The following is a 24831-nucleotide window of genomic DNA, read 5'->3' as shown; positions in this document are numbered from 1 at the left end:
TGCATACGCCAAAACAGCAGCCAGCCTTCCCTACCTTTAAAGCCCAATTAAAACGTTTTGCATGCCAACGTTTATTTTTCATGCTCTTTCAATCACACCTGCACAACAACGAGTGAACACTTCTGCTCTTTTTTTTTCGGGTTATGCAGATGCCACTGACAGCGCGAGCACCAATCACGCGCCTGCGGAGTCCTCCGGCAGTGCCCATCACTTCAGGCCCAGTACGAGCCACGCTGGCGTAGAGAAAGTATCGTCCACTACAGAAGACACCGCGAGGTGAGCCCACAATTCGAAACATTTATCGACATAATGCAACCCAGCCATTGAGCAAACTGCAATGGCGACCGGGCCACTCCCTCCCGATTTTATCCCACACACAAGATAGAAAAATAGATCATAAGGGTAAGAGCAAAAGAAAGCGTCTACTTGAAAGACGCGTGAATACACTTCAAGCGTACCGTACGGTATACTGATGCGGTGTGTGAACAGCTACTGCCGCAGCAGACTCGCCCACGAAGGGTGGGGCCAGTGTTGGGCAACCAGCCCCTTCGGCGGGTGCCACCTGCGTTGCTCGACCATCCAAGAAGAGCTCATCAACTTCTAGGCTCGTGGCATTTAAAGATGTCACTAAAGGCGAGGTTTTGCCAAACCACCGCTTGCAATAAGGGCGCTGAACACGATTCTTATTCGAACCGCACTGCCGGTTCACTTCGAGCCCTATAGCCCACAGTAACCCTGTGTCATATGGAATGAAAAAGACTTTGTAAGCTAAGTTACCTGTCTTATATGAGACACGCAGTACAATTGTATTCTGCGATATATGCACACCAATATTGCGCAGGAATGTAAGGAGACTCGTACACAATTTAGATGATGTCAAAGAACTCATTTAGAAACTTAGTCCAAAAGTGCTGCGACCCGCCGTGGCTGGTTAGTAGCTATGGTGTTCGGTTGCTAACCACGAGGTCGCGGGATTAAATTCCCACCACAGCACCTGCATTTTGATGCGGGCGAAATGCGAAAACACCCTTCTACTTAGATTTAGGTGCACGCTAAGGAGCCCCAGGTAGACCAAATTATTCCAGAGTCCCCCTTTGGGTTGAGACGATACCGGGTGTTCGGACTTTTTAGGCACTTCGGCGGAGGCAACAAACCTCTTTGGCCTCTGCTTCGCATAGAGGCCACCCTCAGGCTGACCCACCCGGGGAACATCAGTGCTTGCCTTTTCCTGTCTCTCTCTGCCTCCAACCTTCATCTTTCTCTCACTTTCCATCTTTCCTGTCTTCTCCTGGCTTCACTTACTCACAATTTTTCCAGGCAGCAAGGGCTATAGCCTCGTGTGAATAGCCAACCTAGGTTATTTCATATTTGGTTATAGTGGTTATGCACTTGGAATGCGTCATGTAACCGCGCAAACGACAAGGGACGAAGAAGGAAACACACACGACAGGTAATATACAGCTGGCTTTTGCAGGCCGTGTTTCGTAGGTCCTGCAGCGTCACCTTCTAGGACTCCACGGTGGGTGGCTGGCGTTAATTCCGAGATTACACTCTTTTATGGCTACTTATTTCCCTCCACTACCTCATTGCTTCCTGAAAAGGGGGCGCGCGGATGATGTCTTCGAGATTTTTGCCCATGAAAAGAAAACTTTCCGTCGTTTCCACGTAGTCCACTCTGAGCAACCAGACAAACCCATGCGAACAATCTCACCATTCCTCGTGCCTATGTCTCTCACCCAAGTTTTTGGTATAGGTTATAAAGCATCCAGGATGGCAAGCGATGATCTCTTGGAACTCCCCAACCAGAAACAGTATGAAAAGTCACCCAATGTAGTATCATTTGGAGACGCCAAATTAACAGCAACTCCGCATCGTACTATGGATACTACCCATGATGTAGTCTCCGATGATGATCTCTTGGAGCTTACTGAGGCTGAACTCCTGGAGGGCTTCAGGGAGCAGAACGTCATCAACGTTAAACGAATTAAGATGAGGCGTGACAGTAAGGATATACAGACCAAGCACCTGATACTTTTGTCACAAGTGTTCTGCCCGAGTCCATCGAGACCGGGTATATGAAGCTTCGGGTTCGGCCATACGTTCCTAATCCCCTGCGAAGTTTCCAATTCCAGCGTTTCGGTCACAGTTCACAGAGCTGCCAAGGTCACCAAACCTGCGCGAAATACAGTGCTCATGAGGACGACTCTGACTCTTGTGCAAACTCTCTCCACTGTTTAAACTGTGATGGAGAGCACGCTGCATACTGGCGGCCGTGCCCATCTTGGAAGAAAGGAAAGGAAATTGTTACAAATAAAGTAAAAGGAAACATAAGTTTCAAGAAGGCATGCAGGCGGGTATCCCTCCTACCAAAGAACACCTTTGCCGATGTGACGCGTCAGGGGGCAGTGCCACAACGGCTTCCGGCGGCTGTCCGACCCACCAGCAGTGAGTCGACAGTAACGCCATGTGCCCCTGCTGTGGCTGCAGCAAGTGCTGGCCTGCTACCCCAGCACTAGGGGCCATCCACCTCCGGGCAGGTGGCCTCAAAGGTCTCGTCCAACGTACCGAGACCTTCGCGTCCACAAAAGCACTCACAAGAAGCGATCGACACAACCACCAGCAAGATGGCGCCACCAGCGCCTAAGGAGCGGCGTGACTTTCTCGATCTCTCCAAAAAAGACAAAACTCGCGTCGCGGCGCCTCCAAAGCGCCCGTGAACTAATATACCTCTCCTAAACACAGCACCCTTATGATTTATCATAATGGAAACACAAATACTACAGTGGAATGTACGAAGACTTCTACATAACCTCGACAACATTACAGAACTGCTACACAATCATAAACCAAGGTTGCTGTGTGTTCAAGAGACACATCTGAAACCCACACAGACAAACTTTCTACGTCAATACATGATCTATCATAAAGACCGCAACGAGGCTAATGCCTCCTGCGGTGTTCCAATAGTGGCGGACAAAGCGTTAGCTTGCCTACCCGTAGGCCTTAACACGCCCCTTGAGGCAGTGTCAGTTCGGGCCATTCTGTTGAATAGGCTGGTCACTGTATGTACCATTTATATACCCCCGAGCCATCATCTCGAAAAGACAGTCTTTTTTAATCTAATTTAGCTGCTTCCCGAGCCTTACACTCATGGGAGATTTTATTGCTTAATGCTTAATTTTATTATTTAGCCGGAGTCCCCCACTAGGGCGTGCCTCATAATCAAATCGAGGCTTTGGCACATAAGACCGCATATTTATGAATCCTTAAAAGACCGTGTGTTCAGGAAACACAGTCAATATATACGCACCCACTATCTTTTTCTTCTTTATCATGATGATGACAACAGTGAGACTATATTAGACTCAAATAATTTCGAGCTTCACTATATGTGTTCTCCCCCTGCGAATATATTATTGATAGTTGTATTGAGGCAGAGCCTCTCTGTTTTAAAGTGCAGTTTCTTATTCACTCGGAGTTGTGTCTTTTGACTAGCACTCCACTCTAGTTACAGCTGTAGAATTTTTTAGCCTGATGTGACAAACGTATCCCTGCGAGCCATGACGGGACCAGTCGCATACAATTTTTGGTTACATTATTGACTCGCGTGCTTCTATATCTTTTTCCAGTGAACACGTTTTATAACAAATGTGAAGAGACAGCTCAGCTCCTGACGAAAATGTTCTGATGCATGCTGGTGCGTCTATTCTATCCTTTTTCGATTTTTTAGTCGAGCCTTTTGTAATCAAATTCTACGTGCAACTCGAATATGGTTGTGGATTGTGGAAGACACGTGAGTGCCAAAGATAATACCGGAATCTTCTTCGAAAAAGTGAGAATAGCCGATGCTCGTTAATCGCCAATCATTTGCTCAACAAGCGACTCAAGTGCCCGGTAATATCTTTGTGCACAAATGCAAATTATTTTGTTGGTTCCCCTTCGGCGAATGAAGTCTTTCATGACTCACGGGTTTTCTGACTGCGTTGTTCACCGTCACTACAACGTGACATGTTTCACGTAACAGTTCTGCGGCAACCCGCAAGGTGGAGAGAAGTAATTATTAAAGGGAAAGATCAGACCTCCACCCGTTCGTAACAACTGCTGCAAAGTAGCAGGTGTAGCAGTTGCTACGAACGGGTGGATGCCTGATTTTTCCCTTTACTAACGTGACATCTCGTAGAGGTGCTTCGTGGAGACCGAATAAACCATACCAGGCGTGAAAATAAAGAGAACATTGTAATCTACGAGCGAGCTAGCCGCCAGCTACAACAACTGCCCGAGTACGCACCTCTGCCCGAGAAGACTAGGAAGATCGTGGCCCAGACAGCTGCCACAGTGAGAGTGCCCGTGTCACCCGCAGCCACATGTGCCGCAAAAGCCAAAGAAGCCACCGATCATTAGCGGATCCCCGTTAGGAGATATTAAAAGCTGGCCGGAAACCTGTGCAATAAGCGGTACGTTTAACAATTGAAACTGTGACAAGCTGCACTTTCATATTTTCGCAGTGGATATCTACACACGTTCACGAGCGTCGTGCCAAGGAGCGGGCCGAAGTTGAATGAGAACACCATGATCTTCAGGGCAGAAATCAATTGTTAATTCAGGCCCGTCCAACCGCACACGTCAGAGCTCAAAGCGTTCCACCTGATCGGCGGTTTTAAAGAAAGTGGTTTACACTAGATTGATATGTAAGCGAGCGAAGAGCAATACGAAACTTCTGACGGAAGCAAGAGGCATCGAAAACACTTTGGAAAAGCGCACTCGACGTCACCGTCGCCCAGTGTTTTCACCGAGGGGGAAAATTCAAGCACTAGGTTCCTTCACGCCCGTACCTGACGACTGCTCGCTCTGCTGCCACTGCGGAGAAAGAGGACCAATCTATCGCCTACACCCATACCGTGAGATGGCACTACGACATTTTGCCTTCAACTCTCTGCACCAACAGCAAGGCAAATGACCCCGTGAAATTGCTGACTGCTTGGCTGGAACTCGGTGGAGAGCCCGAAGACTTTCTCGATGGCCGTGGCCAAGGCACTGCTTTTCATTGCAGCGCCCAAGGCACAATGGGCCAATACGTGGCCGATATGTCGTCTGTATCCCTCAAACTACAGAACACAGCAACCTAAGGAGATTCGAGTGGTGTTTGTTGCAGTGCAGAATTCCATCCACCACCAATGCAAGATCCGTCCAAACGAACAAGGAGGACATGCTGCCATTTCGAGGAAGCTCAGAAGGAAAAACCACGCTTCATAAGGCATACCTGACGGCGCCGCGAAACAGGGGGACAGTGCCATGGATCTATGATCAGACACCTCTAAATAACCAAGGTAAGATCATGAACCATCATCATCGACGCGGCCACCGCGCAGTGACCTCTTAGTACACAGAGGACACTACTACACCATCAACAATGAATCCTTAACCGCACAGTCGACGACAGCTATGACTACATGGCAAGAACTCCAAATCCGGGCAGCTCGAGGTCACCTGACAAGGACGACTGGAATGAGCACGTACGTTGATCACAAGACTTGTTAGGACAGCCCTGCGTCGCAGAATCACCTTTGCCTGGCAGGATCACGACAGCTCGCCCGCCTACGCATCAAGATCCAGCCAAGGACGGTCAGGCAACGCTCCAATCTTCGACGATGCTTCGTCGAATACCAGGCCGGCGGCAATGATTGTGTTTGCACCCCTACAAGCCGACATGGACTGAGTCAAAGGCTGTCATTTCGAAATCTACAGAAACATTCAGCGAATGTGCGCATGGCCTGTAAGCCCGTGACATGTCTGTAAGCAGTCCAATTTGTGCGCCAGTAATAGGTTATACCGTAGCCAACCAACCGTGATTTCTTAGCTTTATTTTTCTTTATTACGTGGTATCTTGGTCTTCGCTCTTGTTTGGTGCTCGTGGGCCGGACACGATACTTTTTAAGGTGGGCACATTGAAACGTGTACTTTTTATCTTTTTCCGGAGAACCCGTTTCACTGCCTAAAGTGTTAGGCTACTGCTCCGCGAATTACGCGCTTGCATGCATCAGAACCCTCTGGGTCATCGTCACTGATTACGTCTGCTGTCTGTGTTATAGTGGAACCTTGTGTAATCAGGTTGCATGGGTGACGAGAATATTCTTCCACATACTGTAAGGCGCTTGAGCCCATGAGATTAGTCTGGAATATTCGAATAAATATTTATAAATAACCGACTCGCTTGAGTCGCACATGTGTTTTCCGAGGATCAACGCATGTGCTCGGTGCTCTCGTTCAGCCCAAGCGAAACTTGTTTTGTGGGCACAGTTTCCCTCAATAAAGGAATGGTTTCGTGACTCGCGGTTGTTTCTACTATGCTCCTCAACGTCACTCCAAGGTAGAAATACCATTGATTAACTCGCATCTTAGCTGAAGCTTAGTCGTTAGTAAAAGAGAAGCCTCTTATCCAGGTGAAAGGTTTATGTTTTGTCTCGCATTGCTTTAGTTGCAGATGTTCAATCTCTGCCAAACGAAACGCGAACAGCGGAGTTCATGTCCCAATAATAACTGAATGAAATGTTGGCGCCGCCGGCTAGGCTTACTTCACTGGGCGATGATGCTAGCATTAAACTGCGGTATATTCGCATCAGCTTTCATTGATTTTTTTGTTTTCTCACTTTGAAATTAAAGAGAAACGAAATAGAGGAGAAAATCTTGCAGTGAAGCGGCAGCATCATCAACCGGTGATGTCAAACCAGACGTGACCGCCTCTCAATGCTGATGACTGGCAGATGGTGCACACTGAACTTTTGTGTTCCACTTCGGAAACGCACTCCGCTGTATGCGCCTCGTTCGGCGCCGATAACAGAAGCTTTCAGCATTTTGTGACAAAGAAGTAGGGGGAAAGGAATGAGAGGCAACTGTTGCTGGCAAACATAGGCACACTCCATGAATGTTTCCCAAATACTTTTGCTCACTAATTGAATTAAAGAAACGATACATGAATAGAATTCAAAGTGGATTAAAAAAGTTGCCACAGGTGGTGAGGAATCCCATGTTTTCTCATTACGCGTTTCGTTCATTTTCGTTCATGGACCACCGCCGACAACCGATTTTGTCATATGCATGGCACCCTTAACGCTTTTGTGTTAAAACTTATCGTTCCATAAACGAAATTCTATACATGTAAAGACAGGTCACCTGGGGCAATGAGTATTGCAGCGAAACGGGAAAGAAACACAACAAAGCACTGGGCATACTTCGTCGATACCCAAGCACGGAAAATATTATCGAATCACAAATGTAACTAGTAGAGTAGCCGACACAGTGGCAGGCTGAAGAGCAAGCTGTGGAAAGTATCGAAAGCGAAAGTTTATTGCAATATATATTTTTGTTGATTCGGGCATGTCATAGATATGGCAACTTTGGGTGCGGTGCGTCTTTCCTTGAGAACCAATAATTATTTCGCCTAGGTTTGCATAAACTTAGCAGCATGAACTTCGTGGCATCGACTTTGTGGCAAACAAGTAGAAACACTGTTCTCATTCATTTTTTCAAGTAAGATATTGCATAAATAAAAGTATTTGCCAGATAGTGTCACGCAGCAGCAAAAGAATTGCTTAAGTTAAATGTTTACAAGCGAGATTTACGTATTTACGTGAACAATGTCCAGCTATGTTTAACTTGATATCATTGTCTATTGACAGATTTACTTAGATAGTATTGAAAATACTAAACACAAAATTAAGTGGCGTTCCGTTTTGCGTTTGGAGCCCATATTCCTCTACGAAGACCACACTGTCACGTATACACTTTCCGATCGGTATTAAACACGAAAAATATAACCGGGATCTGGTAGTAGCAAGAAATCAATTACTTGAGGCAAAGCGCAAGAAGGCGCGTAGGGCAGTAGAAGTGTACAAGGGCTCAAAGCTTCATTTCTGTTTTCCTCCGTGGCTTTTTGTACTTAGCCAGAAGTTATGCAGTACCAACTAGCCCACCTGTCTGTTTTCTAGAAAAAATCAATTGCTGCACTGCGTATTTATCACCTAATGAGCATCTGTGGGCTTTCTATGTGACGTCAGAGCATTGTGCATGCAGACTGCTTCCCTTCTGAGAGGCTGCTTTTGCTCTTGCGCTGCAATCACCTTGTTGGCGAGACTATTCCCTCTTACTTACGCAATAAACAGACAGAATTTACTTCATTAAATTAACGTTGTCTGAGCCGCCATCGTTTTGAAATCGCCTGGTGATGCTCAGTATAATGTATGTTCAACTGGCACAGCTACAGCAAACACATATATCGCACTAAAGACTGCATGATGTATAACAGGCTCAAAAACCATCGATGTCCTAACTTTCCACTATTCGTTGCCAATATTCATTCGTGTTTACAGTGGCGGAAACCTTTGTTACGCAAACATTTTCATGAAGCAATGGAAGCACTAGTTAAATGGCAACTGTCCCCCTTGCAGTTCAAACGATTGCGAAACCATGGGAAAACTGCCCCGACTGCTGACTCTGCTTGTTTCTGCAATTGGCCCCTCATTTGTTGTGGCTCCATGCTCGCAAATGTTATAAAGGTTTCCAATGTGATTCTTTGTCACCAATATTTGATAAAAGCTTGTAAAACACGAATCTATGAGGTGAGGAGTGGGCAGCAGCGTATTGTGTTTAACTACAGCAGCACTCGTCGTGCTAGGCGTGAAGCACAATTCACGACCTTGGAGCAATCACACAAAATTGTTCCCCGGTGTGCTGTGTATGACTGAGCTACGTCTATGCACGGCGCATGAGCGTTCGCATCCAAAAAACCACGGCTAGTCCGAAGCAGTCGCATTTCTGTATTGCTAGGTATTACCGAAGACAGTACTGGAATTTGTGGGCAACAGAACAAAGCGAGCGCAATGCACTCGTAGGGTGATAAGATCTACCTGTTTCATTTCTACTGAGCCAGAGAGTGTCACAACAGCACTGAGCAGAATTGCAGCATCTGGCAATCGAAAAGATTCTGTGGTTTTAGCCGCCAAGACCACTGTCTGATCATGAGACACGCGGTAGTGGAGGATTCCGGAAATTTAGACCAACTGGGGTTCTTTAACGTGCACCAAAATTTAAGTACACGGGTTTAATGCATTTCGAACCCATCGAAGTGCAGCCGCCTTGGGCGGGATTCGATGGCGCAACCTCGTGCTCAGATGACCAACAACATAGATCTGGCAATCATACGCTAGTTAGGGCTAACTTAGTTTGTATACCTCTTGCGCTTCCACGAGTTTCCACAATTTTTTTCCGAAAGGATGTGCACTTCACTTTGAGAGGAACATAAAAGGAAAGTAGCGATAGCATCCGACAAATGTACTTCTTTTCGTGGTTAGTGAAATTTAGTTTGGTTAGATGATTTAGAGGATAGATAGCACGGGTAATCGGGGCGCCTTTGCTGGCGTTCAAAAATTTCCACATTAGCGTCAAGCTAGTAGCGGACTCAAACGTTTCGTTTTTTCCAGATATGTGGTATCATTCTAATCGAAATTTCGAATTGACAAAAGTTTTATTAGTTTTTATTAGTTCTTATTTGGCGTTGAGAAGCGCATGCGCGGTGATTTAGCAACGCCGAGTCGACAATACACGCCAATTATGGGACATCGAGACATCAGGCATGGCTCAAGAAAGCAGTTACGAATACCTCCTGTGTTTAGTATGACGGACGAAGTAACCCACGTACAAGCCATGACGGTACCCAAGACGCTTCATCTACTTTGGTTGCCTACACAACGTGAGCTTTACCCCTTGTCCATTTTTCATTCAATATTTTTGCCCTTAGACACGACCGATATGATAATCTTTATTATTTGTACATTTGTTCACACCTAAAAGGGGTATTTTTCACACCCAGCTTGAGCTTTGAAATCGGAGGCTTTCTTAGATGAAGACGCGACGATGCAAGGGCGGTGCGAAAATATTGCCATGTTCAGCGCAACGCCAGCTGCTTAGCGCTCGGGATAAGATTTTGCAGAACATTAAGCAAGCGTACTTACATAAGATACTACGTTTCGTTCATGTATCAATACTACACTGCACACCCACCACGGCATGCTATATAGCTGGAAGTCCCGTGTTCAACCCCAAGTGGGACAGCCGAATTTCAATGAAACTACCCTGCAAGATGGCCGCGGTTCACTTGCATTTATGTTTCTCGTTGCAGAAGCTATGGTGGTGAAAATTTATGCTGCATTTACTACTCTGACATGCGTTTGATGAAGTCGTGGCTCTTGTACTAAAGACCTCCGAATTAGCTGAACCTCAGTGAACACTTGCTGTGCCAATACCGTGCTTTCAAGACAACTTGTCAAAGTGCCCCGCAATGCTGTCTTTTGCCAATTGAAACGAAAATTTGTGACTTGGTAGGTACTGGCCGCACAATCCTATTTCCTAAATATTAGGCCCGGTCCATGAAAAGACACAACTTGCTTTAAAACGTTTGCTCTTCTGTTTACATGTGTTGTTTAAGGGCTACCCCCCAAATGCGCAATGGAGTTGCGAGGCCAATGAAGGTGTGTTTCAGTTTTTAATATTTTTGACAGCTTAAATTTAGCTTACTTGGTTCTAAATGTTTTGTTTTTTCAGAGAGGGAACTGGGGCGACTTTGTACTACAGCGATGTAGAAGTGGAAAGTCATGGTATTCTACGGTGCCCTGTTGCATTTGGGAGCAAATGCAGTAGCACGTTGCATTTCAGCTATTTTCGGGGACAGCATTGTATCCGTCTTAGGATATTTTTCATGCTGTTCTCGCAATAAACCGTATCCTTGAAAGAATTCCGTGGTAGGATCCACGAGTGACATAGAAGCAAACTTCGCATGGCTTGAAAATATTTTCTTCATTCTAGTCCAGCAATATTTCATTGAAACTCGTCATTTTGTTCGTAAGTGTTAAAATAAAGGCTTAAATTAAGGTTAAAATACCATGTATTCCTCATAACTCCTGGATACGTGAGTCATGCATGTAATTAGCGTGAAAAAGCGACATTCACCACGCGGGTGCCCAATCATAAAAGGCGGGTACAGAGAAGAATTTCTCTAAAATAGGCGCTGCTTGGCATCCTAATTGCAGAAAGTATCCGCATAGTGCCATTTTTGTTTCAGCGTGTTTCATTATTGAAAAAAAAAAACGTTTTGCATACAGCAACGGTTTCATTACGAAACTATCTTTAATATTATGTTACTGCGGCAAGTGGAGTACGCATTTTATATAGCAAACAATATGCTGACGCATCCTACCCGTTGTAAGCCCTTTAACGCTTCCGCTGACAGTGTTCGTGCCAGGGAAGGTGTCATTTCGACTATATTGGATCAGTGCTCTGCACAACTCGTTGCTCCGAGCGTGCCATTCGTTCTATGCTAGCCAGCATAGCGTGCCTTTAAGGAGAACGAAACATTGAAAGTCCTGCATTTACGAAACACTACTTTGCTTTTTCCCAACTTTATTAAAACATTGCCACCTTTTTGGTCACAGTGGTAACTATGTGACCATAATTGCAGGCTTTATGAGGACGCCTGGCGTTACCAGGGGAACACGCAAACCACGGCGATTACCGAAGAAACTTGCAACGTGGATGGTACGTAGACGATTTCCATTCGCTACCGGTGCAACTTGCGATGATACTTCACAGCGAACATAGGAGATAGCATCTACGGTTACCATGGCAGCGGTGCATTTATTGCGTACGAGGATGCAATTTAGCAGCACCGCCAAGACGGTTCCTCCATGGGAGGGCTTATAACTGTCCTTACTAAGAAATCTGTGCGTAACTGAATACATACAAATTCATACAGATTTGTGCAGTTACATTTTTTGAACGAGTTATCATATTGGTCGACAGCAAAGGCACGCTCCTTGATGGTCGTGTCAGAAGCCGACACCGTACTGCATTGCATGGCGCGATCAATTTACTCGTAATTGAAATTGGCGCATGATGATTGCTGTACCATTTTTATTTGCCAAGCTAGAATCTCGGTGGTTTTGTCATACTACCATCATGACAATTTTTCTCTTGAACTGATCAAACTTAGACAAAAAAAAATGTTTTGATACGAATTTGAGTCTCACGTTAAATTATGGCGGCGCTTCAGGTCCATATACTGGAGGGTCGTAACGGTGCTGTCACATTTTCGGCACAGTGCGATAATTGTTCAAGTAAACAGGTTATGAGCAGCCGACGTATCCTGTTGCGGCCGACTGTAGTAGTAACAGTAGGCTACTCGGGGCAACCTAAAACAGTTTATAATGAAGCTCTTGGCTCTTTCATACCAAGCAAGCCAAGTCAAAGATGCAGCATAAACGACGTTAAAAGAATAGTGAAAATGTAACGCAAGAAGACACACAATTGTTGGGTAGTGCTCTGCACTCTGTCGCCACAAGTATTTACATAGTAACCCAACTATACGCTTCGGAAACATTAAGAGTATTTGTACTGACAGAGTAACAGCCAGAGTAGACAACGATTTACAATGAGTGTGCCACTACTTCAAAGTTGTAACGCTTTGTTAACAAGAAAATCTGTCATGATGAGACACCGGCCTTGACAACTGCATGTTCTTTTTTGTAAAGTGATCAGCGTTCTTTGTATCCATCAAGCATTATTCGTTCTGCCAGTAACTGTGCAATCTCTTTCGCAGGCCTGACTGACGAACGCTGTAACTTTAACGGCACGGTTTTAAAATTGAGAATGTCCGAGACTAAAATTGAGTTGCTTATGTTACACCTGTGCTATCAAAGTGTAGTTCATTCGAACTCAAAGATGACGAAAGTCAAATCTTTAGTTCTGGTGGTTAGAAATCCGCGTTTAATGTTGTATGTGACGTACGAAGGCGCAGAGACTCACCCATGAGGGTGTAACAACGCCATAAAAATTCTTAGCCAACTCGCTTCCTCCCTCCCCCTTTCGTATTATAAAGAAAGGCGTATTCAACAATACGGTGTGTCCCGGCAGTTTTAATGCTAAACTCAGTAGCATCGATGGTCATCTCGACGAGGGTTCTGCCGTAGTTTCCGCCCCTTCAAGTCTCTCGCATTTATCTTTTTTTCAATGTCACGCAATGTCAGCGCAGTTATAGGGAAGATGCGCACCTAGCTACAATCCTTGCATCGCTGTTCATACAGTCCACGCTTTTAACGTGCATTGAGGCATTCCGCTGCATAGTTAAGTAGCTTTCCTCATGAAGCAGCACTTATGCATTACATTCAAAGCTGATGTGCTGTCTGCAATATGACTCTCTCGTATGCGCATTCCGCAATCTTATTCTTTCTTTAAATTCTGTGATATTCTATCAATGGCCTACACAGGGGACATAGGGGAGTACAGCCATTTTCGCTTTTGTAGTGAGCTGCTAAACATGTACAGCCTATAGATTAGCCTTCTTAGGAACTTCACATACGGGAATTCGCAAATGGGCTTCGGGTTATCAGTTTCTGAAATGCGAATACGTCCTCGTCTTTCGCATGTATCTCTCGTAGATTAAAAATTTCAGGGCATGCATGAAACAAGAATTCAAATTCCCTCGGTAGAAAGGCATCCTCTCACTTTTTTCTTTGTCCTCATCTGCGTGGGGCTATATCTATTGCTCGTAATAGTTGAACAATAAGGAAGAACTTCGTCAAACACCTAAGCTGCTTATTACTGGTTATTACATCAAATATATTGCACGAAAGGTTAGACAAAAAAAATACCCGACATGTCGTTTTTAAGTTTTGCAAGTGTGGTGTTTGGCCGACGGTATGAGATAGAACTTGACAGTCTACAGAAAAATATAACAAGAGTGCAGAATCATGATCGTGCTATATTTACCCAAGGCCACGAAGTTCTTGCATGCATTCAAGACCTAGTTGCAGAAAGAAAAAGTACCCCGTACGGAAGCAATGCAGTAAGGTTCACCCCCCCCCCCAAAAAAAAAAGCTTCTTCACTTGCACCATATATCGCAATTAAATGTTCATTTGCTTATAATTGCTCTTGCACTACGGCGAATACACACCTATAATACTATATTAAATATTATATAATCAGAAAATATAATAGGTACTATAATAAATAGCTATTTAGTACAACAAAGCGATCATGAGACACCCACCCAAACGTAATTAACTGCTTCGCTGTTGAACATAAATGAATATTCCAAATTCTAAATTGTAAGTAATTTTAAAAAATGTTATTACTTCTCTACATTGCGGAATCCCGCAGAACTATTACGTCAATATCTTGCCTACGCTTCTGAGGTCTTACATTCGACTTCGTCTTGCTATCTGCTAGCCGCCAGGTTAGCTCAGATGGTGGAGCGGCTGCCCCGGAAAAGCGGTAGACCCGGGTTCAAGTCCGGGACCAGGACGACTTTTTCTTCCAGTGCGAAGCTTTTCTTTTAAGGAACCCATATGGGTTTCCTTTGCAGCAGTTAGTTACGTTTGGGTGCAAGTCTCGTTATCCCTTTTTTTAGTTACTTCCCTCACCCGCCGTGGTTGCTCAGTGGCTATGGTGTTCGGCTGCTGAGCACGAGGTAGAGGGATTGAATCCCGGCCACGGCGGCCGCATTTTGATGGGGGCGAAATGCGAAAACACCCGTGTACTTAGATTTAGGTGCACGTTAAAGAACCCCATGAGGTCGAAATTTCCGGAGTCCTCAAATACGACGTGCCTCATAATCAGAAAGTGATTTTGGCACGTAAAACCCCATAATATTTACATATATATATATATATATATATATATATATATATATATATATATATATATATATATATATAGTTACTTCTCTTCACCTTGCGGGATTCCACATAAGTATTACATCAATCCTTTGCTATACTGTAATTCCATGCAGGTGTCACTGACAATGGCAGCACTAGTTACCTGCACCTGGGGGCCATCAGCAGCATCGATAACCCAAGGCTCAGCACAAGCCGTGCTGGCATGGAGGATGCATCAGCCAGTTTTGAAGACGGCGCCACGTGAGTTCACATCTAGATAAGCTCCATTGCAAAGCAACGCGGTGAAGACAGGCGCGGCTACCTGGAGATCAATCGTACCTCCACTCGGTAATTTCTCCTTGGGAGGGCAATATGTGATGGCTGAAATAGGGATTGCATCAGCAGTTGTGAGTGTTCGGCTGGCGCAGCCTGCTTTGACATACTACATGGTTGCAGCAGCGCGACCACACATGGACAGAGTAAGAAGGAGAGACTACCACAGCCACGCTGCTATGTGCGGCGCACTTGCAAGTTTGTAACCTGCTTACTCACTCCACATTATGGAATATATAAAGATTGTGAAGGAAAGATGCTCATCGGAGTCAAGGCTCATAAAATGAAACCGGGTTATGGCCAAGTTTACCAAGGCAATGCAGCATGGGAACGCCGGCAGTAAGAAGAGTGGTTGAAGTTAATCTGCAGTCGACCACTCTGGCGCACCTTACAATAAGATCATGGTTTCGGTACGTAAAACCTAAATTTACTTTTACATTCAATATATTTTTAACTCCATCATTACGTTCCAAAGGGCTCAGGTTCAAAAGTGTTACACAGCACTACGTTAAGCAGCTTGAGCACGTCGTTGAGATGGAGTTCGCACTTTGCGCGATACGTAACTCTGACACGTGATACGTTAGTCAGAGTGCGCATGCGCGTCTCATACCGATAAGACACCAAGTTGCAGTGCTTGTGTAACCAAGTGGCAGCACGCTGAGCAGCCCAGACGACCCCATTTTGATTTCAATTAGTCCTGCCTCTTTGTGTCCGGTGAGAAAGGAAGATATATATAGTAAACCTGAAGTCAACTTGCGTTTCTCGATTTCATCAGTGCTCAAACATTCCATAACTATAGATGGACCTAACTGATCGGATTGCATTTTCGATTTGTCATATACTTGAGAAATCATTGTAAAACTCGAGTAACAAGATTACAAATTTATAACTCAGCAATAAAATTAATTCAGCCAACTTCACCAAATAGCACCTGTATATTGCACAAAATTCATGCATTACATAGCGCTATGAAATTTTCTATGCTTCGGATATGTAAGGGTCATGCGTCAGTTCTCGAACAGAATGTATCGATTACAGCAAACTGCAAATGGATAGAAAGAAACTTGTTCACCTGGGATTATCAACGAGGTGGAGCAAATATAACTGCGATATATCTTTTTCGTGTAGGTAACATTGCAAGTTCTATGCTTTTAATTTTTTTTTAGTTAGTGATTTCATAATTTTCCCCAATTGCAAACCTAAATAGAAATTTTGATGGATACATTTGCCGGAATTTAACTGCTTCAATAAAGCAAAATTAGATTGATAGTTACATTTTTTATGAAATAATCGGATCTCGATGCCGGCCAAGCTGGCTTGATTAAAAAAGACGTACAACGTAACACCACACAGGTTAAACCAAACCATAACCTTGCATGTGTGACGTGAACAACAGTACCAATAATAAATACAAGTATACAATAGTACATTGCCGTAACAAAGAACGAACTAGCGCCAATGAAAGGAAGAACGAAATGACCTTTAGGTATTACATTATGTTGTCGCATGTGACGTTGAGGTAGTCTACCTACAGTGCCGTACGGTCACTTCATACTGCGGCTCGTTAGGCCTGGCCCGTAGGATCGTATAACGTTACGCATTAGCACAGGTGCAACAGGCTTTAGTTTTCAGGTGTTAAAAGAGTGTAACAAGCTGCCGAACTTTTTTAGCCTTCGTAGCGTACAACGCGTCCTAAAAAATTCGCCAATCATTAGGATAGCCCATAATGCGAAATTTCAGACTAGCTATGTATGTGTATTAATTTCTCGATATACGGAGGCAAAAATTTCGATAAGGTAACATAGCAGAGGTCAAGCGCGACGGGTTTTGTGAATGACTGATCGAAGGATCCAGTGTAATCGCTGGGGCTGCTTGGCTTACATAAAATACTACGCGTTTCACGTCGCGTATACAACCCGATCGCGAAACATTTGCAAATCAAGACAACCGAACAAAAGAAAACAAATTAAGCCGGAGCGAGAGCCGACGCGAATTGACAATAGTACGAAATGAGCGCTCTGGCTGAGACCAGATGCTAGCATGAAAGGTGTGGTAGTGCGGGTCAGGATAAAACCACTTTCCCGCGCTCATATCACTGAAGGGGCAGCTATCGTTGGGCTCCCCCTCTCGACCGTTCAATGCTAGCGTTTCCTGCCGCTCTGCGTTCGCTCTTTCATGTTTCTCTCTTCCTCTCGTTCGCTCGGTTATGTCGCCGGCGCTCGCCGCTGGAGCGGATAATTAAGAGCTGCGCCATAAAACGGAGACGTATTTTAGCCGACGCAAAATAGTCTTTTTCAATGCCAACTGTCTCACTTCCGAGGGTGCGTTTCTGGACTTTAGCCTGAATACTCCTTGTGAGCGTGTTGAAGATGGAGTTGTGTTTTAAATACTTTTAATACGAGTTTTTCAATTTACTATTACTGACAAATATTCCTACTCTCCTGCATCGGTTCCATGCAGGATATACACGATGTATTAGATAATGCAAGGCTTCTGTTATGCTTGCATCTCGAAAGGAAAGTTCTTAATTTGCAGTTTAGCATCACTGGCCACCGAAACCCCCAGTGTTCAAGTTCTGACAATCTAGAGCCCGCATCGAGCGCTAAATACCAGTGCAGCAACTTAGCGCTAAAATTGAGTGAGTCACCTTACCATTACCGGGCGGTTTAGCTTGTCAAACTCTCAATTGGTCAAAATGTGTTTTTGTCGTCCCATAGAAAGGGTCGACTATTTTGAGCTAACTTGCCCTTGTCCGTGCAGGAATGCTACTGGAACCGGAGAAAGGGAACGGCAAGCGTCCTGCGTTTCCAGCAGAAAGGTTTCCAGCAGACGGGACACCTCACACGGGCAACCCAACAAACACACGGGTGATACAGCCCCCACTTTCCGAGCACAAAATCAATCATCCGTCAAGAAGTCGAGCCACAAATGCGAGACATGTGGTAAATTTCTAAGCGGAGCTCTTAGTCTAACTGAACATTACCGCATGCATACAGGCGAGAGACCCTTCAAATGCGAAATATGCAAGAAATCATTCTCGCATAGGGCGAGTTTCCATAAACATCAACAGGTTCACAAAGGAGTGAAACCCTATATCTGTCAAATATGTACTAAACCATTCAGAAACAAAGAGGACCTTAAGAGTCATCTCAAATCACATAGTTCCGACAGACCTTTCGTTTGCGACATATGTAACCGCCCCTTTAAGTGGAAAACAAATCTCCGAAGACACCGCAAAAGAGCTCACTAGGCTAAAATCTCGTACGAGTGCAAGCACTGTGGATTTCGGTCCGCAAAGAAAGAGAGCCTAGACGCACATCTGTGTAAGAATATTAGCTGCCAATTGTGTGTATATTCGTTTAGAGACGCAGCTCAATTGATTGCACATCACGTGGCGCATATGGATGGGCAGTCGCAACAGTGTGACTAGTGCGCAAGTGAAGTAAATCGCCCACGTGTTTTGCATAGGAACGTGACCATGAAGCCGTGCAGCAAACTAACGCTGACATTCTCCCCCAGGGACGAGTAACTATCCGAACGCATCGTGTCCACAGACGGGCTTCTTTTCACGTTTAAAACTGCTGAGTGAAACGCAAGGCTTCGAAGATAGCGCCTGATTTTTTAAAATTACCGGCCAAAAACGTCGTCTCCCACAGAATTTGGGATGTTGCAATGTCGAAGTATACTGCAGGCCCTGACTAGAGGTAACTGTTCGCAAAACTAAGTTTTTTCGCCGAAGTAGCTTTCACAAACTCATTTTTAGACAAACCCTAATGGGCTGCAACTTTGTGTTTGTGTAACTAGAAGGCTCAATGTTCGCACAAGATCCTTGACTCCTCGTTTAGTTTTGTGCAAGCGCTTTGACAGTGCACTTTTAAACAAGCTTTAGCTAACAATGCTTTTAATGATTCTGCAGTGCGAATAGAAGGGGTGACCTCACATGAGGAACCCTTTAAAAAAGAGGCACTGTGTTCTTTTCAAGTAATCATCATCTAACCTCTGCTAATAATTGCGGCCCTTAGGCCTAGCGGCCTTTCAAAGACAGCTTTCACAATATATAGGCACAGGTATGGGAAAATTAATTTCCCTTACATATTGTTCAATACACGCAATGGTTTGGTTCTCTCTATGGATCTTGTACTCATACCGAAAATCTTTGTTCTTTATAATGCTGATGACAACAGTGAGACTGTACTAGACTCAAACCATTTGGAGTAGAAATATCCATGTTCTTCCACTGCGAGTATTTTAAATGTTTCTATATATAGCGAGAACCTCTGTCAATTTTAAGTTAGTTGCTCATTCCCTCGTAAGTCGTCTCTTTTGACTTGTGCACCACTCAAGTTACAGCTGTGGAATTTTTAGCCTGATGTGACAAACGTATCCCTACGGGCTACTACAGGACGATTCAGATAGTTTTAGTTAATAGTATTGACCCGCGTACTTCTATATCCTTTTCCAGTGAACGCGTCTCGCCGAATAGCAAATGTTAAGTTACAGCTCAGGGCATGAGGCACCAGCATGTATCAGGACATTCTGCAATTGTCGAGCATTTTGTAATCAAATTGCGCGCAATGCGAATAAAGTTGTGCGTTCTGGAAGACACGCGAGCACCAGTTATAATGCTGGAATCATCTGCGAAAAAAAGTGAGAATAGCCGATACTCGTTAATCGCAAATCATTTCTTCGAAGATCGACTCATGTACCGGCAGTATCTTTCTGCCAGAGTGTAACTTTTGTTGGTTCCGGTTCGTCCAATAAAGTCTTTCATGAATCAAGGTTGTTCTAACTTGAGATCTGGTATAGGTGCTTCGTAAACTCCAAGTCATGAAAATAACGTGGACGTCGTCATGGACGAGCGATCTAGCCGCAGGCTACGACTACCGCCCGAGTACGGACCTCTGCCTCAGAAGATTAGGAAGATCATGGCCCAGACAACTGCCACAACGAGTGCCCTCGTCACCTGCACCGACGTGTGCTGCAAAAACCAATGAAGCCGCCGATCATTCGCGTATCATTGTTTGGAGATCTGAAAAGCTTGCCGCAAACCTACTCAAGAACCGCTATGTTTAACAACACAAACTGTGGAAAGCTGCGGCTTTGCAGCTCAAATTTTTCACACCATTTCATCAATTACAGCATTTCCACAAACATGCGTGAGCGTCATGTTTAAGGATCGGGCTGAAGTACAATAAAAACATCGTGATCTTCAGGGCAGAAATCCACTAATTCAGCCATGTCGACACGCAAATGGCACAGATAGAAGCGTTTATCCTCATCTGCGGTTTTGAAACAAATGGTTTACGCCAGACGGATACGTAAACCGGCCAAACCATTGTGAAACTCCTAACGGAAGCAACGGGCATCGAAAATGCGGCCCTGAAATTAATGTATTACAGAGCATTCAAAAATAAACTATTTTATGAGTAGATACTTTGGAAATCCACCAATAAATGATAACTATTTTATCCGTCTGATATTGAATTTTTTCAAGCTCAAAACCAAAATTCGCAATCACTAAATTCATGCGGAACAAAATGAATTTTGCTCCTTTGTCTTCAGGGGTTCTCTTAAAACGCTACTGCGGCTGTTTGGCCAGTTCTTCACTTTGCCAACATTTCATTATTTATTTTTTTCATTTTATTTATATTTTACTAATGTTTCAATGAAGTTCTAACTTAATGACATAATCCAGTCTAGAAACCGGCCAAGCTGCCATGATTGGAAAAGACGTAAAATGTCAACCACATGAGTTGAGCCGCATCATAATATTGCATTAGGCACGTGAATGACAATAAATATAGGTATACAAATAACATTACCCAAACAATAGCGAACTATGTTCACATAGCACTCGGCGCAGGTATCTCGAAAGAGCAACAGGCAGCAAAGAATACATATGTGCGTGATCTGCTCCGAGCAACACGTCTGTGCTCCAGAAGGATTCTACAAGCAAGCGTCTCTCTTTGAAAGGGGACTAGTCCGCATGAGTTCCGTCTCCCTGTCGAAACGTTGGCTTCAGCTACGAGCTTCAGTTACCTTTCATAACCACCACCGGTCGCAGTGTTCATGTGCATATCGTGCTGGCATTTTATAACTCCTGACGCCACCGGCGCTTAGCCACAGAATACGCAGTACTGCCAGGCTAGTGGCACAACTACAGTCTACGGTAAGTGTGGCACCTCGCCTTGCAGGTGAGTCAGCAATCCGTCTGCAGTTGTATACGATACATCTATAGGGCATCGCCACTAGCTCACGGGTGCACTGTTCTGCACCTGTAAATCTGCGCTCCACATTTTGCATAGTTTCATGTACAATACATGTAAGTGTTGTCTCATGAACTTAGGCTCACGGTTCAGATCATCTTACGGGTGAATCGCTGCGGCGATAACGCTACTCGCTCGCGTACGGTCCTGTACTCCTGCTGAGGACAGTTCGCGGATTATCCGCGAGCAATTCCTGACGTAGAATTAGGAGGGGTACGAAACCGATACTTGCACTCAGGTAGAGGATGGTGCAAAAAGAGGCTCAATGCAGCAAGCGCCAAGAGACATATTGTGGTTATGCGAGGGGTGTTAGTGAAAGCTGTGTAGCAGCCATTCCCAGTTTGCTATCGTGTTGACGTCGCTAAAAAACGCAGCCGCAAGGCTCCTACGGCTTTACCGTTGGAAGCAACGTTGTTTTTTTCTTGGGGCTGTCTATTTTTGATTGAAGTGTTTAACTGCATGATAAATTCAACTACGCTTCACTTGTCCTTACCTAGTACTTTGCAGCAGTGCTACAATGTAGTCTCAAATATTAACGCGATTGCCTTAAGGGCCACGTGTCAAAGAAAATCCGCTGTTGGCGTCGGTAGAGTTGTCCGTGAGCCTAAATTCTCGTATAGATATGGCTCCCATTAGGTTGCAACAAAACTCCTTGTTGGCCTCGTTGGTGCTTGCTAAAGACGGTGGTTTTTGCTGCAAGTTAAAGCACGCAAAAGTAAGAAAAATAAATACACATATACACACAGATACAAACACATGCCATCCGTATTGTTTTCTACGTGTCTTATTGCTGTGTGTTTTAACTTGCGGGAAAAAAATTTGTTTCACCATATACGTATCTGTGTATTTAACGCGTTGCTATATTACATGCGGTATATGCAGGATATATTACCGCACCATCCTATCACTAAATATGCTCAAACCTTGTCTTACATACTTTACAAGGTTCCCCGGAACATTGAGAATATCAGCCCACAAACAAATGACACGCAAAAAACACCGACAACGCATGCTTTTAGGTTAAATCTTCTAATACTGAACTATGGAAAGTGCGAAACAATAAGGCAAACCGGATAATTATTCATTGTTATTTTAGGCGCGGTTCTTCGCAACCTTCGGGATAGGCCCACGCAATAGGAGTGTATGATGAACAAGAGTGTATGTGTATGGTGAACAAGAGTATGACGAACAGCAAGAGTGTATGACGAATATAAATGATCAGTCATGACATGAATATCATGACATTTGTCTAATGTAGGTCATCATACAGCTACTTACGTCTTGGTGCTCTCATGGTCGTTTCGGTAACTTGGTAGGTACCTAGATCAAAATAGTGTGACAAGAGCGTAAGATGAAAATCAATGGTAGAGGTCATGACATGAATGTCATGATATGCATGTAATGTAGGTCATGAAACAGACGCATACGGCTTGGTATGTGCCAAACTTGGCATGGTATGACAAGAGCGTACGACGAACATGACTTGAATGTCATGGCATCTGTGTCATGTAGGTCATGAAATCGCCGCCTACGTCTTCATGCTCTCATAGTCGTTTCATTAACTTGGTAGGCTCGATTCCCACAGGGCCTTGGATCTGCCGGCTTTTTTAATGTCTGATAGTCTATCGATGGCCTAACCCAGATGTAGGGGATGACAGCCATGTTAAGCAAGAAATACAAGGAGCCCACGTTGTCGGCAACCTTCATGAGGCCTTGAGCCTAACTACAGAGCCATTATGCAGGAAGTCAAAAGGAGAATGGGACTTGAATGTGGCGAGAACAAAATAGACATCGTTGCGAGAGCAAAACGAGATCCTCCGGGCAACAAGTCAAAACGCAAGACAATGCACTCTCCGGCCTCCAACTTTTTCTACAGGACCACATTACATATGCTAGTCACCATCCAAAGAAGCTAAAAGAATTATTCCTTCCGATTGTAGTGGTAGCGAGCAGCAGTAGTTCCCGGTGAAACAGGTACACATGCCAAAGGGCGGCCCTTATCAGCCACTTCCTCGCTGATCAAATTTGGGGTGTTAGGCAGAATTAGGAAGGCGCCCGTGTCCAAGGACTCGAGGTCGTCACCTAGGCTGGGGTGCTTATGGCCACAGGCCGCCCATGTTGTCTGCCATTTTGAATAAAGAATTCACACACTCACTCCTATTTCTTACTATTTCTTGCTCACAAAATCACTCAAGCTGTAATTTCTTGTACACAAGCTCTTTTATGGCCCCTTTACAGCAACGTCAAATTAACTTCACAGAACCCACCAGACCACTAGGAACCCATTAACACTAGCATGGCGCTATTTCGCCATACCTGGCCTTTGCGCCATTAAACCTCAAACATCAATCAAGTTTAATTTGTCATTTCTAATCGCGGCGCTCAACGGCAAGTACTGTGCACCATGCAGTTGATTGTGATTTTTGGTGCTTACATAGGGTTGCCTGTGCTCTTTTCAACGCCAGCGATTCCTTAGTTACGCGGCGCTGATATTGCGCTCTTTTTCGAAAGATGGCGCAATGCTGCGTGACCAGGCCGGCAGCGTCCGGCGAGCTGCGTATGGTTGTGAGTGTAAAATGGTTGTGAGTAAGCGTCATTACCTCAACGACGCATCTTTTCTGGCACCCATTTCATACTTGCGTCTACTCTAGATTCCAGGAGAATCAGCATTCTTTTTTTTCCTTTCCGTGATGGGCTTCTAAGCATGCATTGCTTGACGGCAGTGTTTCCTTAAGAAATGCATCTACAGCAGTCCTCAAATGGGATACGAATAATCTGTTTCTGAAATGCGAATACGCCGTTGGCTGACGTATGTACAGGTCCACTATTAAGGTAATGCGCATTTTGTGGTAAAATATATTTATTGACCCGACCTATAGAAATGGTTAACATTCTTCGAAATATTCCCCCTCCATCAATACACTTGCATAGACGTGTCTGGCACGCTTGGAAGGCACCCTGAAATTCCTTGACAGCAATGTCTTTCAGGAACGCTGCAATATGTTTTGGATGTTTTCCACAATCTCCCAATGCTTTCCTTTCAGCGTTCTCTTAAGTCGGGGAAAAAAAGTCGCACGGAGCCAAGTCGAGACTGTAAGGGGACGGGGGACCACCAGGGTGTTGCTCCGGGCCAGGAACTTGGTAACGATGAAAGACGTGAGGCTGGGGGCATTGTGATGGTGGAGCATGCCCGTGTCATTGATGTCAGCCCTCACGCGCGCGACCCGGTGTTTTAATATCTTGACCAACTCATGGTAAAAGGCTCAGTTGAGCCTCCCTCTGCAGTACAAACTCAAAATGGACGATTCCTCTGGCGTCGAAAAAGAGAATGAGCATCGTTTTGAAGCGAGACTTGCTCATACGACTATCGCAAAAGCGCGCGAGATTTGATAAAAAGTACCACGTGATTACGCGTTCTTGCACAATGACATCATTGCCCTCAGACATTCCGCGAAAGATCGACGGACACTGGACACCGACCGTCTGACCGAATAGGTAGCATGCAAAAAATTGCTGGGTCTCCTAAGAT

The 24831-nt window shown here is 44.7% G+C and overlaps 1 protein-coding gene across 2 annotated transcripts in view; it reads left to right on the top strand.

The window, feature by feature from the left end:
• Positions 1–24831, top strand: part of LOC135919777 (zinc finger and BTB domain-containing protein 14-like) — a 115159-nt gene that overhangs the window by 25230 nt on the left and 65098 nt on the right. The window contains exons 5-8 of one of the 2 annotated variants that reach the window (XM_065453693.2): positions 150–276; positions 11510–11586; positions 14838–14964; positions 17797–18694. In XM_065453693.2, coding sequence (XP_065309765.2) covers positions 150–276; positions 11510–11586; positions 14838–14964; positions 17797–18286 — 821 coding nt within the window. In that variant the 3' untranslated portion in view covers positions 18287–18694. Of the gene's footprint in view, positions 1–149; positions 277–11509; positions 11587–14837; positions 14965–17796; positions 18695–24831 lie in introns of those variants that run through there. The other variant, XM_065453694.2, reaches the window with a different exon arrangement.

The sequence above is a fragment of the Dermacentor albipictus genome, chromosome 9, assembly GCF_038994185.2.
Source record: "Dermacentor albipictus isolate Rhodes 1998 colony chromosome 9, USDA_Dalb.pri_finalv2, whole genome shotgun sequence".
Lineage (NCBI taxonomy): Eukaryota > Metazoa > Arthropoda > Arachnida > Ixodida > Ixodidae > Dermacentor > Dermacentor albipictus.
Note: the sequence above shows the minus strand (reverse complement) of the source record. Positions and strands in the feature narration are given on the sequence as shown.